The sequence below is a fragment of the Cheilinus undulatus genome, linkage group 5 (assembly GCF_018320785.1).
Source record: "Cheilinus undulatus linkage group 5, ASM1832078v1, whole genome shotgun sequence".
Lineage (NCBI taxonomy): Eukaryota > Metazoa > Chordata > Actinopteri > Labriformes > Labridae > Cheilinus > Cheilinus undulatus.
Window position 1 is genome coordinate 23,584,925 of NC_054869.1, and position 18,100 is coordinate 23,603,024.

Genomic DNA, 18,100 nt, shown 5'->3' on the forward strand with positions numbered 1-18,100 from the left:
AGAACAGGCCACGTGACCTCGAGACTGACGGGAACACTTCCGGGTATGTTTGTTGTTCTGCAGGAGAGACACAGTGGGACCCGATGGAGGACAAGATGATCGAAAAAGATCAATAACTAACCGATAACCGAGGACAAGCGGTCTATAAGTTAGCCCGGTGTTCTGACGTCATGTCTAAACAGAGAAGTACAGCTAAAACCCTGATCATCACAGACGGTCAGTGCATTTTTGTCTGAAGATGAACTAAAACGTTGATGTTTTTGTTTTTTATTTAAAAATGTGGTTACATTCGACGTAAGGGCGAACAGGATACCCTCTATGCTTTGAAGTGAATATCCAGCAGTTTTTCAATTTTTATAAATTTGCTGTTTTCCTATATTTTTTTCATTAAACAAGATGTACGATATTCCGGCACTGTACGTAATAATCTCAAAGTGTCAAACAGACAAAATTTGACATGGTATGATGTTAAAATGAGCTAAGAGCTTGACAGAATTTAGACACTGTGTTCCATGGTATCAAGGATTTTTCAAAGCTTTGAAAACTTCATCAATTTCACAGGACAGGAGTTTTAAAGAGGAGCGAGTCCATTAAAAGTGCAACCAAACGAATTTGCTGGCAATTTTTTGGTATTAAAACCTAGACAGTCTATTTGTGAACTTGAGACAGTGTCAAGGAGTTGAAGTGAAATTTTTGAATATTAAAATCAAAAATCTCAGTATTTGGTGTCTAATTCACACATACACAAAAGTAATGAAAAAATCCTGAATTTTTCTCAGGGGGCTACAGCAGTGGTTTTCAACCTTTGGTTGCCAAAGGCACAGCTAAGATCAAGCCAAAATTAAGGCACCATATCCATGTCTATATGAAAAACCTCTTTAACACAGTAACTTAGGTGTTGTATAGTTGTAGTAGTAAGGTTGCACTTTCACAGCACACCAAGACTTTCCTCAAGGCACATTTGAGAAGCACTGAAGTATGAACAAGCAACTCAGGAAATTTTCAGGGGTAAAGTTCCTGAAATTATCGGGTGTGCATGTTTAAAATCAGCTTTAGACTGCTGTTTTTGCTGTGGTACTTAAACAGGTATGCATGTTGTTTGACTTTTACAAGTATTGTATCATTTAGAAATCTGGTACTGGCACAACCCTCATGAAACTTATATTTTCATAAGGACCTGGTTGAGACCAAAAACAGGGCTGAACAGCATTGAGCATTATGCGTTAGATCAGTGGTTCCCTACCTGGGGTAGGGGGGTGCCTTAGATCTCAGGGGATGTGGGACCCTGTGTGCCCGATTGTCAAAATTAGATGTACATATTTATATATTTCTAAATGTATGATTAGAAAACATATGTATTAGGGCCACCCAAAAAGGATAAAAATGAGAATCAGTTCATTTTGAGCAAAAAGTTTATTTCTTTTTTTTTGGGGGGGGGGGGGGGGATCCAAATCTTTTAGATTAAAAAGTTATATATGTTTACAAGAAAACAACACGAAAACAAACTTGGAATTTCAGAGTGTAAAAAGTTGGAAATTCACAAGAAATAGTCTTTAATTTTTATAGAAGAAACTAAGCAATTTTAAGTTTTTGAAATTGTAATTTAACAACAGTGTGAATAGAAATTTACAAGTAACCAAACTGAAAATAGTGGTTGGACTTTATTGAATAAAATAATTTAGAGACTAGATTTTGTATAACCTTGGGTTGTCTTTGTGAGATATTAAAATTGGTTTGATTATCAGAAACATTTAAGTGTGATAAATATGCAAAAAAATCAGGAATCAGAAAGAGGGCAAATACCTTTTCACAGCACTGTATGTTATGTCAGGGTTGTGTACTTGTGCTTGTTCATGAGCTACCATATCATGCAGAATCCCACCTTTTCCAACAGTGTGAAGGCCAAGGAAGTTGGGATTCAGTGCATCGGTTTAACATCAGTCTTGGCCAACATCAGCCCTGTTGATGAAACACTAACCTTCGGCATGAGCTAATGCTACAAGTTGATGTTTATCTGTTGTGTCCAGTGAACTTACACCTAACTGCTTTATCTAAGAGGTTGTTTTTTTCTTGGAATAGGAAGTCACCCCTTGATCTTTTTTTTAATGGTCAAACAAAGAGAAAATGTGGACACAGTGGGAGTCTTGTACCAAAAGAAGTATTGAAAAAAACATGGTTATCAGAAGTTGAGTAAATTGTTATTTTAAACATGGGTAAGGCCCAGTTTTCCTACTTGGTGCATCTGTACAAGGAAGGGCTATGCTGGCACTAGTCAAACAAGTGTGGGAGTCAAGTGTGCTTGGGAATGGTATGGATTTCTAAGTGTAAGTGCGCTCTCAAGAGATGAATAATTACTTCAATCAGCATTGTGTCCTAGTGTCTTTGGTCACTTGTGTGTTTTGAAATGTTGTATTTACATATTCTCCATTTCAGCATGGCTCTTTTACTCATTTGAATGTCTTTTTTAATGGTGGATAACAGCTGAAGTAATCAAGTGACCAATTGTGCCTCTGAGACCCTCTGGCATTAAGTTAGAGCTGTAATTGCTATTTTCAGTGTGGATGAATCTTCAGATTCTCCCCACAAATAAATAAGTGCTATCTTTATTCAAATACATTTCTGATATTTAAAACAATCTAAATTCTGCCAGTGACCTTCCCTTACCTGCTCAAAGGTATGACTGCTGCTAACAATGCAGCAGGATGCTGCCCCCTGCTGTTCACTGTTGATTGTAAACTCTGATCCTTCAACAGATGAGGAGGTTGATGCTGAGGAGCTGAACCCATTCTCCTTCAAAGAGTTTTTACGCTGGAAGAAGCAGGATCTAGATCAGGATCAGGACCAAAACCAAGACCAGCACCAATTCCTTGACAATGAGCGGGCAAAAAGCAAAGTATGATAGCTAGCTACAAAGTTTTAAACAAAGTAAGATGAAGTACATGCGATTTATTGCATCTCTGTATTTGTTTTTGTGTGTAGTCAAGTGGTTATCAGAGGTTGTTTGACACTGGGAATGTGACCTTTGACCCTGAGGTCAGGAGCTGCTTCTTCTCTGAACCTTCTCAGGCCCCACAGGTACCGTGACTTCATCTACGACATTATTCTTTACCAACTATATTCATAACCTCTATAGATTTATGATGTCAAATCTTTGCTGAGATATGCCAATATTTCCAAACTCATTTTTGCTGATACTGATAAACACAAACTTTTATTGTGACGAACACTACTGTATGTTTGCTTGGACATTTTTGATCCTATGAAGGATCCACCTTCTCCATGCCACAGTGGGTGGTTTGATTTTGAATTTTGTGTTTGCCTTTTTATTGAAAATAACTAATTGCCATTACAATATGTACATTGGGAACAAATGGGTAAAAGGTAAAAATAGTCTTCATATGCCTTTTAGAACTAGAAACAGCACTGTAACAACCCAGTGACAGGAAGTGAGCTCTTGAGTGTAAAAAATACATATGTGCCTCTTTATTAAGGAGCTTAACCTTTCACTGTAAAATGAATCCTTCAAATGAAGCAGCAGGTTTGGAGGGTTGTTTCCTCAGAACTATCAAGAAAGTACTTGAAACAAGGAGAACACATGTTTTTCCCAAATACAAAAAGTAAAGTCGCTGTAGGTCAGACATAACACTTCAGCTCCTAGAACACACTTTAAAGTTAAAGGAATTAGGATGAAAAAACAAACAAATCTCAGTTAAGGCAGGTCTGATTGTTATGAATAAAATTCCACAAGCTTACTTATTAGCATGCACTACTTATTATCATGGAGTATCTTCATCCTTGAGAAACAGTTTTAATGAAGACAAGACAAAAGAACAGTTTTAAAGTTATTGAGGAATTTTCATATAAAGACACACATGTATGATTTAAGTCTCATAGCTATATGATTATTTAATTTTCCATTGATCTCCATCTTTCTATAAAAAATGCATAACAGTGTATAGACCTACACGTAGAAAACAGCAGACTGTTTCTCTGTGCAACCAGGAAGAGGAGGAGGAATGGGGTCGGAGCTTCAATTCAGGTGTAGACAGCACCTCCTCCCTTTGCACAGAGGAGGAAGAAGAAGAGGAAGAGGAGACGAGGTAAGTGTTGTCTCCTGCTGACTGATTTGTTCTGCTAGAAGCTGAGCCTAATGAGTTAGTTGTGACCTCCTTCCTGCTCACAGCTATTTTTGACTACATATTCTCTTCTTTTGTGGAAAATGTTCAAACTGTAGACTAAAAGAAAACTTCAGGTTGTTGTGTCTGGAATCAACTTCGTAGTCTGTGGCAGGGATTCTTATTTTAGATGACAACCAATATGAAAACTAGTTTTATCTGCTTGTGTGCAGATGATACTCTGATTTACATCTCACCTGTATATAAATAATATATGCACCCAGAGTGACATTGCATATTAATTTTTACATTATTATCAGGAGCTGTGCATTATTGCTTTAGTAATTGTTGTTTTTTTGGGTCAGAAGTGACCATATTTGGACGATTTGGAGCCAGAGAAGAACTCTGCATTAGTTAACTATTGCTGTTATCACATAAACACAATTTTCAGGCATGCTGCCCGTGAACCCTTTTTTGCACATGCACCTCACAACCCTAACCAGAGACTGTCCCTATCAGCAAACAGGAGGGGAGGGGGAGTGTCTCATGAGGCAAGACATGACAAAAAACAATGGCCTCTGTTAAAGCTGTCATACTTCCTAAAGTGTGCTGTTTTTTGGGGATATTATTGTCTAAAAGTAAGCCAATCTCTCCCATCAGTGCTTTGATTTAAAAAACCCTTCAATAGAAACGAAAACTTACCATTAAACCATGAGGACTTATTACAGGATTTTTGTATGAGGCTGACTGAATTTGATCCACTGTGACCTTAAACACAGCACATTTCTAAATAAAATAGGTTCTCATCAAAACCTGAAGTCCAACAGAAAGGAGGAGAGAACTATGAAGGAGACGATGAGACCTCCATTGCTGAACCAGTCACCTCCCACAGGAGAAAGAGCGGGAGAATCAGTCAGATACAACAGGTAGCACACATATTTAATGTTTTTATTTATTTTAAAGAACAATACAAGCGGCAATACGTGTGTAAAATTTTTCTCTGGTGCCTTTGTGTTTGAGTTGGCATGCATTATTGTTGAGACATAAGTGGAGATATTTAAGATAAATCTTAAGTCTATTAGTAATATGTTAAATCTATAAGATACTGACATAAGTTGCCCTCTGACGTGATTCAAGCTTGATTTTTTGTGTTGTAGTTGAAGGAGGAGAACATGTCCTTGAAGAGAACCATCCGGGAGCTTCAAAAGAAATCAGACGCTAACGACCGCAGGTATGAACCAACCTGTCACACAACCTCACGCGTATGAATGTTTACCCATCGTGCCTCTAAACCTACGTCCTAACTGTCAGGGTGTTGGAGCTGTCTGAGGAGCTGCTCCAGAGAAGACGTCAGGAGGAGAGGGAGGCTCAGGATCTGGAGAGTATGGTTCACTCTGTGGAGCAGAACCTCCACCTGATGACGGTACGAATCAATAGATACCTGGAAGATCTACAGCTCTGGATGCTGACTTCATTATACTGAGAGCTGTTGCTGATACAAACATTAGGTGGTCATGGTTTTAGAAACATCTCTGAACATTGTGTGATCTAGCGCTTACATAAGCTTGATGTTAAAGTGGATTTTCTCCATGCTTTACATGGATCTCCTGTTAGTGTTGTGTAGGTCATATCCTCAATAAAAGCAATAACCTCTGGTTTCATTACTTGCACACAGCTGCAGCCTCGACCTTGGCTTCGTTTCTTTGGCCTTGGCACACGGGAAGACAGATATACAGAGAAGTAATGATGTAACTGTAGACTTGGATCAGCTATGACAGCACACAAAGTACCAGAGAGTTAAATATTAGAGATGCAAGGGATTAGTAAAAATTTGGGCTGATGTACAGGTGCGTTTTAAAAAATTAGACAATCCCGTAAAAGTTAATTTTTTTTCCCATGATTCACTACAGAAAGTTGAATTTACATAAATTCTAGATTCATCTTGTAAAATGTTAATGTTGATGATTACAGCTCATGAAAATAAAAAATCCCCTGTCTCAAAATATTAGAATATCACAGAACATTAGTCCAAAAATGATTTATAGTACAGAAATGTTTACTTTTGTAAATTTATGCTCATTGATGCACTCAGTGCTTGGTTGGATCTCCTTTAGCACAAATTACTGCAACCATGCAACCTGGCATGGGCCAAATCAGTCTGTGGCACTATTGGGGTGTTATGAAGCCAATGTTGCTCTAAAAGCAGCCCTCAGCTCATCTGTATTGTTGAGTCTGGTGTCTCTTTCCCCAGAGATTCTCTATGGGGTTCAGGTCAGACCACTTGGTTGGCCTGTCGAGCACAGTAACATCATGGTCAGCAAACCAATTTCTTGTAGTTTTGGTTTCACTGTGGACAGGTACCAGGTCCTGCTGGAAAAGGAAATCAGTATCTCTATAAAGCTTCTCACAGATGAAAGCATGAAGTGCTCTAAAATCTCCTGGTAGATGGCAGACAACATTAACTCTGGACTTGATAAAGCACAGTGGACCAACAGCGGCAGATGACATGGCCCCTCAAACCATCACTGACTGTGAAAACTGAAAACACTGGACTTCAAGCACCTTAGATTCTGTGCCTCTCAGATCTTCCTCCAGACTCTGGGACCTTTGTTTCCAGATGAAATGAAAACTTTACTTTCATCTGATAACAGGACACTGGACCACTGAGCAATGGTCCAGTTCTTTTTCTCCTTAGCCCAGATGAAACACCTATGATGTTGTCTTTGGTTTAGGAGTGGCTTGACTGTAACAACACGGCACTTGTAGTCCATTTTTAAGTGGTGGCTCTTAATCGTCTGACTCCAGTCTCAGTCCACATCTTGTGAAGCTCCCCTTAGTTTGTGAATCTACTTTGAAAATCCTTTGAAGGCTGAGCTCACCCCTGTTGCTTGTGCACCTTTCCTGACACACTTTTCCCTTCCAGTCAACTTTCCATGAATTTGCTTTGATACAGCGTGCCTGGTTGTCTGTCTCTATGTGTTGTCCGTTGTCTGTCTCTATATGTCAGCCCTGCGATTGACTGACAACCAGTCCAGGGTGTACCCCGCCTCTCGCCCAATGACAGCTGGGATAGGCTCCAGCCCCCCCCCCGACCTGGAACGGAATAAGGGGTATAGAAAATGGATGGATGGACATTTGAAAATAGATTTAATAATGTCCTGTTTTAGTTAGAGTTGTTAACATGAAGGAATTGTATGAAAACACATCAAGACAGTTGAACCACTTGCTGTTCTGACTGACTTTTGCATGTACTCACCTGTCAGAAATGTTTACTGCCTCAAGGCCCACCCTGATAATGGTTGATATATTTATTTTGAACATATTAGTAAGATAAAAGATCCAGTGACAAAGTGAACCTAAACAACAATATCAGCAAACATACTCATGACAAACCACACAGATGTTAAAAAAGGACAAGGAGGAATTTTACCTTATTAACTAGGAGCAAGTAGCTTTGGGGCTAAAACAGGGTAACAGGGACCTGATTAGGATCCCGGTCCCTTCAATGGAAATGCATTTGGAATGGGCTGTAAAAATAACTTTGTTGGATTTGGCTTAATTTTAGAATTCACTTTGTTTTCTTTGGGTTTCTCTGTCTGCCACAGAAGCGAGCAGTAAAAGCAGAGAGCAGTGTTTCCAAACTGAAGCTGGAGCTTCAGCAGCTGCAGGTCAGTTTTGTAAAACTTAATTACAATTTATTTTTTTTCAACAGAGACAAAAGACGTTACTTAATCAGAACAGTGATTAATTCATTCAACATGAAATCAGATTGAACCTTCAGGAAAGAGACAAATGTTAAAGCACCAGAATTTCATCTTAACACTTAGAAATCAGCAAATTAAATACACACATGCAATAACATAAGTCACAGACTGCAGAGATGATTGTTTTTGTTTATAATGATAAATGTGTGCTGCTACACACTAGTGACTAGAGACTACACACTGTGCACAGCACTGCCACTTCAGGTGGGATTTCTATATTGTCAGCACCTTCTACTTGCCATAGGTGAATTTAAATGAGCATCACATGCTTGAAATAAAATGATTTACCCAGAGTTTTAAAAGGGTGCCAATAATTTTGTCCGGCCCTTTTTAGTTCTGTGTAAAATTATGTCAATTTTCGCTTTTTTCATCTGCTTTTTTTGTGTTGTTCCAATGCACATGAATAAAATGAACGTGTATACCAAAAACATTTGTAATTGCAACAATTTCTGGGAGAAATGGTGTAGTTTAAGGAAAAATTCCAGGGGTGCCAATACTTTCATCCAAGTCTGTATTTATCCTGTGCATTAAGCATGTAGGGTGAATTCCCGAAATTTGTAGTTCTAAGGCTAACATCCTGGTCAAAACTTAACACTGATTTGATGATTTCTATTACGTCTGATCAATATGGTTGAATAAATTGTCAGTCCCAGAATATATGGAAGTGGTCAGCAAGCAGGTCAGTATTTTGTCTCAAGCAGTGACCAGATTCCGGTCTGCCATTTTGAAGATATTATATTTTGGGAGTAATAAAAACCGTACTATATCCTTCGAGGAGAATTCTCTCCATAAACCAGAATTGGTGGTGGTAGACTGGATTTTGACCACTCATCATCAGTCAGGGTTGTGTTTGCTTCACTCTCCTATTTAGTTTTTCACATATTCAGTAGAAACGTTCTTTGATGACTGTAGGCATGATTATATTTTTGAAATAAATAAATAAATAAATGTTGCCCATATACAACCTTGCAAAGCAGATGGATATGCCCGTTTCCTTGTTTCTCACTGGCAAATCCATCTTGCAAAGCTCCCGTCTGAGCCGTTTGGGCCTGGTAAGAAAGTGACAGGACCAATCAGCGATGAGGGGCAAAGGCGTGACATATGTAAGCAGCAACAAGAAGCCGGTGCAATTATGGTGCAAGAGCTCAGCGTGGATTCTGCTAAAGCACCAGCTTTATCAGAACTTGATGACATTTCTTTGTTAAAAGAAAAACAAAGAACAGCAGTGAGTTGTTTTCTTTTCAAAGACCACAAAAGTTGTGTACTGACATGTCTATAGTCGCCATGGTTTGCGTTATTCCTTGGTAGCTGTGCACGCGCACCTCAGTAGCAGCTACGTCACGTGTTTTGTTGCTCTGATTGGCCCGTAAAGATGTTTATCCAGTCACACTCCGAGTTTTTTCAAATTCTCTGCCCTTTCCCAAATGCTTAGTATTGAAGGTTTTCCAGATGGATGTGTGAAACACATCCATCTGGCATGTCAGATTAACCCTTATATGCGTCAATGAAAATATCGACGAGACCCATATCAGTGGAGACATGAGCTTTAATGTTTCTGTTGAAGTGATTCTGAGCTGCAGATATCTGTGAAATTCTTTCTTTCTCTAAATCTTAGATATCTGCAAGATTCTGGAAACTTTTGAAACCGGCACTGCTTGAATTAAGCAGTATGATGTAATCCCTTTCCAAATCCACTGCTTAAACCTAGAATCGAGCTGGACAGGTCTAAAATCTCCATCATATGCCACCCATCTTAACAATATTGCACCCCTGTCTTCCTGTAGATGTTTACATTCTTTCAACCAGATATTTAGAGGAAGCATGGCCCAGTTACTTAATTTATCTGAGTGTAATTTCTTCAGATTCCAACTGGCTGGTCCCTCCATTTTGCAGAGTAATCCTCAATGCACCAGTAGACTAAATATTTTAATTGTGCTGCTTTATAATAATCCTCCAAGCAGGAAAGTGACATTTCTCAGTTATCTTTTACTGGCTGTAATGTTTTGAGTCGTAACCTAGGTCTCCGACCCTTCCATATAAACCTGGAGATCATGCGTTACCATTCATTAAATTGTTTAATTGGGATCTCAGTTGATAAGATTGGAAAGGGTAAAGTAACTAATACAGGATAATCATCTTTTTAATTTCAATTCTGTTATGCTAATTAAGAGTCAGAGGAGCTCAGCTGTCCAAGTCAGCTTTTATATCCTTTGTGATGGTACCATAATTCATGTTATAAATGTTTGCCAAATTCTTTGGGATATTAACCCCAAGATACTGAATTCTATAATTATTCATTTTGAAATTTTTTTTTTTTTTTACATATGTCTTTTTGAGGTAAAAAATTATAGGTAAGAATTGAGTTTTGTGTGTGTTTAATTTATATCCTGAATTAAAACCATATTGCTCTAAGCATGACACGAGTTTTGCATGTATGTGTTGATGTGGTTATGCATGGTTTTGCTTATGTTTCGCTTATTTAGCTGAATTTATTAGGAACTCACCACTTTGTTTCATCCTTCTCATGTAATCACATGTGGTATGGAATGACTATAAATAATTCTTGAATCCTTGTGTGTGTGTGCATGTGTGTGTGTGGGTGTGTGTGTGTGTGTTTCAGGCGGAGGTTGAATCTTTGCGTTTGGAGAACGACAGTCTGAAGGCAGCAGAGTCAGAAGTTGTCATGACTATGAGACACAATGCTCAGGTGGCGTCTGAGTACCTTAACAAGACAGCAAGTATCGCCCACTCCTCCATCCGGTCAGTGTCTTTGAACTAGCGTGCTAATGCTACATCGCTGCCATTTTTATATGTGTGACGTTAGCAAACAGGGAAAAAACCAGATGAGATATGGATCAAAGCTGCCAGCAAAGATTAAACCTTTTTAGAGGTAAATATTTCTCAAACTTCACAGTGTATTCAAATAATTTTCTACAGTGTGCACTTTCAGACATATAATGCAAACAGTTTTCATATTGTCACAATTTTGTGGTTAAAATTAAAAGGAAGAGCAGGTTAGAAGATGTGGAACTTCATTTTAACAGTTAAATAATATAAAAAGTTTATTTATTGAAAATAATTCTGTCAAATGTTCATCTTGAGGATAAAGGATGGATGATTTAAAACAATGTTTTGGTGCACTCAACTTCTTTAACAAAAATAATAATTTGTTGACACATTATTGGATTTTTTAGCCTTTCCTGCCTTTAAGGCTCCTTTGAGGGACTTTTGGTTTGTGTCGATGGTGCCCCATCCAGACAAAGTGGTACTTCCTATCTCTGCCATCACACGCTTGAGTATTGTTGTTTTTAAAAAACATAAATTAATATCTCGATCTTTCAGAGGTCAAATGTAAATATGAAACAGCTTTTAATCCCTTCAGCTGGCATCTGCCCTATCAGAGGTCACTCTGATGCCATTGTTTGTTATTTTTAGCTCATAAAGAGGAATTTTATGCACACTGAATATTTAACTTCTAACTTTTTCTTTTTCTCTGCCTGTCTGTCTGCAGTCAGCTGTTGGGGGAAGCAGAGACGCTCCATTTGGTCTCTCAGCTTCTTCAGTCCATCGACAAGATTTCCAACATCCAGTCAGAGTCCTGAAGAGCCCAAGACCCCCTTCAGTCCCTATGACCTCCACTTGAACCATATTTTTGACGGACAGGAGTTAGTTTTTTTTTTTTTTTTTTTTTTTTTTTTGTAGTGGAACAACACCAAAAAGACAAACTTTAAAGGTCAGAAGGTCCCTCATTTCATTGCCTCTCATGTCCCAGTTTAGGGCGCACTCACACTTGGCCATCCGTACCGTGTCTGGGCCCATTTAAGCCTAAAGTCCAGTATGTTTGACCAGTGTGAGTGCATTCGTTCTGTGCTTGGGCACAGCACGCTTCACGGCCCCGGCATGAAAGGACGAGGCAGGCCTAGGCACGGCACGAATGCAATTGAAGGAGCACAAGCACAGGAATGTGATGAAATGTGAAGTAATAACATTGAAAGGACCCGCTTCAGAGCGCACAGAGCACACCAGGCAGCAGCTGCATGCTAGAGCTGGCAGGATTTTTCAAGAGAGATAGGGAGAGAACTATATATTTTGTCTCATTGTGTTTTAACAAGTTATAAAGATTTTATCAGAGCTGAAGAATTCAAAGGGGGGGCAGGGGAGGGGCTCAAATGGGTTTTAGCACAGTACGAATACAGATGGCCTAGTGTGAGTGTGCCCTTAACTACCCTCAGCTTCTTTCCTTAACGCCTCTCCTGGAAGCTTAAGCCATGTTTCCATCAGGGGGTCCGGTTTGATTCAGTTCGGTTTGGTATGGCTTGGTACGCTAAACCCCAAAACAGTTTGCGTTTCCACAGACACCCGTGCTCTCACTTGGTGGGCGGGGCTGTAAAAGCATGCATGTAAAGTCACAGACAGCGCGAGTCAGCTGTTCCAGCTGCAGAGTTATAGAAAGAATGAGTGACAGAAATCAGTCGGGAATAAGCAGTTAACAGCTTTATTTCAGCTGAAAGTGCTTTTAAAAAAATAACTACATCTTAATGATGTTAACAGCTGTCAGTACAGATCCTCAGCTGATGGAATACGTGTACAGAGACGGTTTGACTTGTAACGCTATGTTAATATGTGAATATATCTAGTCTAGAACAGTTTATACGACAAAATATGAAAGTTTAGAGCTGTACTGTGAGAATTCGTCGCATTCAAAATAAAGTTAAAGTTCAGCTGGTGTTAAAATCAAACTAGATTAAGTCAGAAATCCGGGGTGCGCTGATCTCGTTTAAAAATAATCTGCAGCTTGAAGTTTTACGAGCCAGTTCAACAACCACAGAGCGATGTTTTCACAGGTTATCTAACGTAAGACGTAGATTAATAACTAGTTACAGATGAGAATGAACTGTTCAAAGGCATCGTGTTCACAAAACTTCTGCATTAATTTAGTTTCTCATCCATCGCGGATGGATCAGGCTGATGTGAGCCTTCAGATTCTGCTTTGTATTCTTAAAATCATCCAGATAAACGCCAGGAAACTTGATTTGTGGCCAGATACCAATATCCACAGACTAGGAAACAGTTTGGATCTCCGTCGAGTCCAAATATTTCCCATTTAGGCAGATATTGGTCCATTTTTCTCCCGTTTTCGCCCGCTTCTCACAGCAGACTCTCATCTTTGAAGCCCAGAGGCGAGCAGCTGAGTCGCGCGCTGACGTGACGTCAGTGCAGCCCCTATTGTTGTGTGTGTAACTCCACCTTTTTGGTACGGTTAGGTAAGATTGGCACCCCTACGGAAGGGTGCCGAAAAGTGGGACGGTACGGTTCACTTTTTTGGGACCCTTTCTCTATGGAATCGCCAAAAGAAGCGTGCTGTCCCGCACTGAACTGAACCGAACTGCTCGGTGGAAACGACCTATTAGTTCCTCCCACAGGAGAGCAAACAGAGGAGGGGGCACTAGGAGGGAGGAACTCAAAGAAACAGGTGTGAAACAAATTGAGACACCATGGTTCGTGCCCCAGATTAAATTAAACTTATGGCATAGCAGCATCTGTTCATCTATTATTAAAGCTAATTGCTTATATTTTTGTACATAGAAAAATGCAGTGCTTGAAGATTAAGAAATTAAGTGCCAGTTCCCTCTTTAATTTGCGTTTGGACTGTGGATTGGATGGAGATACCTGGAATGACTGTTTTGGGGACTTTAGTCTCTGTTACATGCATGATTTAACTACAACTGGAATCGCTTGCTACATATTATTAATCACATGTAACCCATCCAAAGGGGTTTTCAGAGCGTCCTGCTTTAGCAGAAACACATCAGGGCATTGATAGAGGTTTCATTTTGTATTGATTTTGGTAGCTCCTCAGACAAAGCACACTTCTCATCTCTTTGCTGATCTTGTCCTGCATACAGTATATTCAGAAAGCATTAAGACTGCCTTCACTTTTTCAATTTCATAATGTTTTAGCCTCATGCTACAGTCAAAAAAAGTGACAAATGAAAAAATAATTTTAGAAATTATCAAATTTATTGAGGATAAAGGAGTAAAATATAACATTGACATAAGCATTCAGGCACTTCAAAACACTTCAAATTTAACTCAGGTCCCTCCCACTTCTCTGGACTTTACTGAGATGTTTCTACACCTTGATTAGAGTCTACCTGTGGTCAATTAAACTGATGGGACATGATTTGGAAAGACAGACACACCTTTAAAGAAGGGCTCTCCAGCTGACAATGCATATCAGAGCAAAAACCAAGCCATGAGGTCAAAGGAACCACCTGCAGAGCTCAGAGACAGGAGTGCTGCAAGGTGCAGATCTGGGAAAGGCTACAAAAAAAGACTGCTGCAAAGAAGGCTCCCAAGACTACAGTGGCCTCATACAACCTGGACTCTGTCAAGAGCTGGTCGCCCAGTTAGACTGAGGAATCAGGGAAGAAGGGCCTTAGAAAGAGAGGTGAGCAAGAACCTGATGGTCACTCCAACTGAGCTTCAGAGATCCTGTGCGGAGATGGGGCAAAGTCCCAGAAGGACAACCATCACTGCAGCCCTCCACTGTTCTGGGTTTTATGACAGAGGGGCTAGACAGGGTTTCACAGTTCTTTACAAACTTCAGGTGGGCCCTCGATGTGTTTTGCATCTAAGATACAAATTTTTTTTGACTGTAGCATCAGGCTGACATTCAAAGGTAACCAAGATCAGATAATGAGTCAGAAGACACTTTTAATGTGCAGGACATCTTCAGTAAAAATACAAGTGCATCTAAAAAAATTAGAATATAATTTAAAAGTCATTTTTTCCCATGATTTACTTAAAAAGTTAAACTTCCACATCTTCTAGATTTATCTCAGTAAAATATTTCCTTATTTATTTTAATCTTGATGATTATGGCTTACAGCTCACAAAAAATTAACTTTCTCAAATAGTAGAATATTGTGGAAAAGTCCCATTTGCAAAGGTTTCCAGAACTTTTATTCTTTCTCTCTGGTTCAGTACACACAACTGCAGTCATGGGGGAGACTACTGACTTGACTATTGTCCAGAAGACAATCATGGACACCCTCCACAAGGAGGATAAGCCACAGAAGGTCATTGATATAAGGGCAAGAACTTAGGCAAGCTTCACTAAGAGCTGAATTAGGCTGGAGTCAGTGGATCAAGAGTTACCACACACAGATGGTTCCAGGAAATGGGCTACAAATGTTGTGTTCCTACAGTCAAGCCACTCCTGTACCACAGCCAATTACATTAGCATTTCATCTGAGCTTAGGAAAAAAGAACTGGTTCTTTTTCCTAAGCTCAAAGAGTGGTCCAAAGTCCTTTTCTCAGATGAAACTTCGTTTTGAATTTCCTTTGGAAATCAAGGTCCCAGAGCCTGGAGGAAGATACAGAATCCAAGGTACTCGGAATCAGATGGGAAAATCCAGTCAGTGATAGTTTGGGGTGCCATGTCATCTGCTGCTGTTGACCCACTGTACTTTGACAAGTCCAGAGTCAACTCTGTCAGGTTTACCAGGCGATTTAGAGTACTTCATGCTTCCATCAGCTGAGAAGCTTTATAGAGATAGGGATTTCCTTTTCCAGCAGGCCTTGGCACCTGCCCACAGTGAAACCAAAACTACCAGAAACTGGTTTGGGGACCATGGTATTACTGTGTTTGATAGGCCAGCTGACTGATCTCACCGGATCCTTATAGAGAATCCCTGGAGAAGTGTAAAGAGAAAGATGAGAGACACCAGACTCAACAGTACAGATGAGCTGAAGGCTGCTTCAAGAGCAACCTGTGCTTCATAACACCCCAGCAGTGCCACAGACTGATGGCTATGCCACATCGCATAGATGCAGGAATTTGTGCAAAAGGAGCTCCAACCAAGTATGAGGGCACAAATGAGCAGAATTTTCCTGAAGGTCAACATTTCTGCACTACAATTCTTTGACTGATGCTTTGTGATATTCTAATGTTTTGAGATAGTGGATTTTTGTGAGCTGTAAGCTCTAATAATTAACATTTACACAAAAAATTACTTTTAGTGATATCCTAACTTTTTGAGATGCACCTGTATTTACTGCTTTGTAGGTGGTGCCACAACGGACACATACTGAAAGTTTGTTCCAGATGTTTCAGTGACTTGTTTGAAAACCCTCAAAGCACATTACATGAAATACTAAAGAGTGGGGACTGAAGTGAAGACAGTTTAACTGGTTATTTGATTATGACACTAGATGTACTGTTTATTTTTTCACAGTGAACACTTTGCACTTTCTGTGTCTTAGATGAATATATCACACGCTTTGCTGCAGACTTGTCTCATTCGTACCAGTCACATTAGCAGGACAGGAGCAGGTGAACATCATTGGATGTGCTGTTTTAAATGGAGTTTATTTGGGGCCTTAATAACCTCGATCCAGGTACCTGAGGAGAGAAGAGGTTTGTAGTTTGTGTCGATAAAGTCATGTCACTCCTAAAAATGAAAAGCTGCTTATTCCTGAGTTGCCTGCTGTTCTGTTTGGAGCTCTGAACATGCTTTATGAATTTATTCTGTGTGTCACACTTCTTTTAAACATGACAGGTGCCAAACTTCTTCAAATATATGCCTGAGATACTCACTCACTCATCTTCTTCAAGCCTCATGTCTCCTTCCCCTTTGAGAGCATTTTTTGAAACAAGCTTTTAATTTGTAGGTCACAGACAGAATAGAGGAGAAAAGAAGGAATGATGAGTTGAGACATGGGAAGCCTCTACTTTTCTCTTCAGCAGCCTTCAGTTAAAAGAGTATTGAACATTATAGATGAAGGACCATGGGCTTTGGGATCAGTCTGTATTTTTGGATGAAGACATCAGACTGAGGACGAACACATCAGAGACTGTTCAATATCTTCATTTACATTTCCATTAAATTAAAAGTTGGATTTGAATTTCAAAAGTGGCTTGTAATGATTTGAAATCATTTATCTTTGATTCTTGTGGGGAAAAACAGCTGTGTACTGATGTTTCATAATAAACAGCAGATTGTCTCCGTTCTCATTAAAACTCTGAGTTTGTTTTTAAAACAAAATTTTTGGATGGTTCGGAAGAAACTGTGTGTCTGTCCTTCTGCCTTCTGTAGAACAGTCCTGCAAATATAAAGAAAGCTTAGGCCAGGCTGACGCTCAAATCTTCCAGACTTGTCTATTCTCTTATGGACTTCAGCGAGGATGATGTGGTGAACAAAGCTAAAGAGGCCAAGGCAATAATGATGGTTTGTACTTCATGTGACAGTACAAATTTTTACTGTGCTCACTTGACTTATGTAGCCTGCTGAACAGAAGACCCCTCTGTCCTTGACCAGCACATACACGTGCAGCCGATGCATCCCGGAGCCCACCTTGACATCCTGCTTCTCACTTACTGCAGGTAGCTATACAAATTAAAAATTAAATTAAACAGAGCACAGTGTTCATGCACACATCACCAGAACAAATTCTCACATTTCTTCCAACAATTCTAACATTGTAGTCGATTGTGTATTCTCCTTATACAGGGCTTGGGATTTCCTTGCATACATGCAGAGCCCCACCAAGGTGTCATCCATACCTTTCACAGACAAGACATCCTCTTGCATCCTACGCTCCCAGATAACAGCCATCCTCTCGAAGAACAGCAGGGCGTAGGCGGTAAAGGCATCCTCAGGGGCAAATATGATGTGTCACTGCCTTCATGTTCTTTGAGGTGGAAGGAAAGAATGCTACAGGCGTAGCCCATGTCATGGTTTAAAGTCCCTGTAAAGTGAAATTCAAACTTTGCCTGAACACATTCGATATGTTGACTTACGGTTGCTGTAAACATGAAAACACTGAGATCTATGTGTGACTGAATTTTGGCTCTAGACTGTTAGAAAGTTTTACCATGGCCTGTGGGTCATTAAAAGTATCATAACAGAGATATTTGTGCCAGAAAACAGTAAATTTAATCCCAAATTTCTGTCTCTCTACTAAAGTACAGAGCCAGACAGCTGCCCTCTAGCCAGAGTTCACCGTAAGGTCAGGGGGCAGGCTAATTACTGGAGAGTTTGTCTGTTTTTGACTTGAACCAAATACAGCAGGAACAAACATCTTATCTGCTAAAGTTGTGTTTTAATAATTTTAGCGTCATGATGCTTAAGTTTAGTAAAGTAAAAAGCCTCACTACTAGTCATCATTGAAAACTTTGAATTTAAACAGCAACATCAGGAAATGTAGTGTTTTCAG

General features: G+C 39.6%; 1 protein-coding gene across 2 annotated transcripts; it reads left to right on the forward strand.

The window, feature by feature from the left end:
• The first annotated feature begins 53 nt into the window (after nt 1–53).
• On the forward strand, nt 54–12,202 carry entr1 (endosome associated trafficking regulator 1). 2 transcript variants are annotated; one of them, XM_041788025.1, is made up of 10 exons: nt 54–216; nt 2,754–2,893; nt 2,980–3,075; nt 4,003–4,100; nt 4,915–5,041; nt 5,273–5,346; nt 5,427–5,538; nt 7,721–7,783; nt 10,500–10,639; nt 11,391–12,202. In XM_041788025.1, exons 1-10 carry the CDS (start codon nt 171–173, stop codon nt 11,479–11,481), a joined length of 987 nt encoding a protein of 328 aa, XP_041643959.1. In that variant the 5' UTR covers nt 54–170; the 3' UTR covers nt 11,482–12,202. The 2 variants fall into 2 exon arrangements, with proteins under 2 accessions (XP_041643959.1, XP_041643960.1); XM_041788026.1 differs by lacking the exon at nt 7,721–7,783.
• The last annotated feature ends 5,898 nt before the right edge of the window (nt 12,203–18,100 follow it).

Bases quoted from the DNA above. Each gene is read 5' to 3' on its own strand.
- entr1 (XM_041788025.1), top strand. From the start codon at position 171: ATGTCTAAACAGAGAAGTACAGCTAAAACCCTGATCATCACAGACG. The intron at 5,042-5,272 runs GTAGCACACATA...TTTGTGTTGTAG, and splicing joins GAATCAGTCAGATACAACAG to TTGAAGGAGGAGAACATGTC. The intron at 10,640-11,390 runs GTCAGTGTCTTT...GTCTGTCTGCAG, and splicing joins ATCGCCCACTCCTCCATCCG to TCAGCTGTTGGGGGAAGCAG.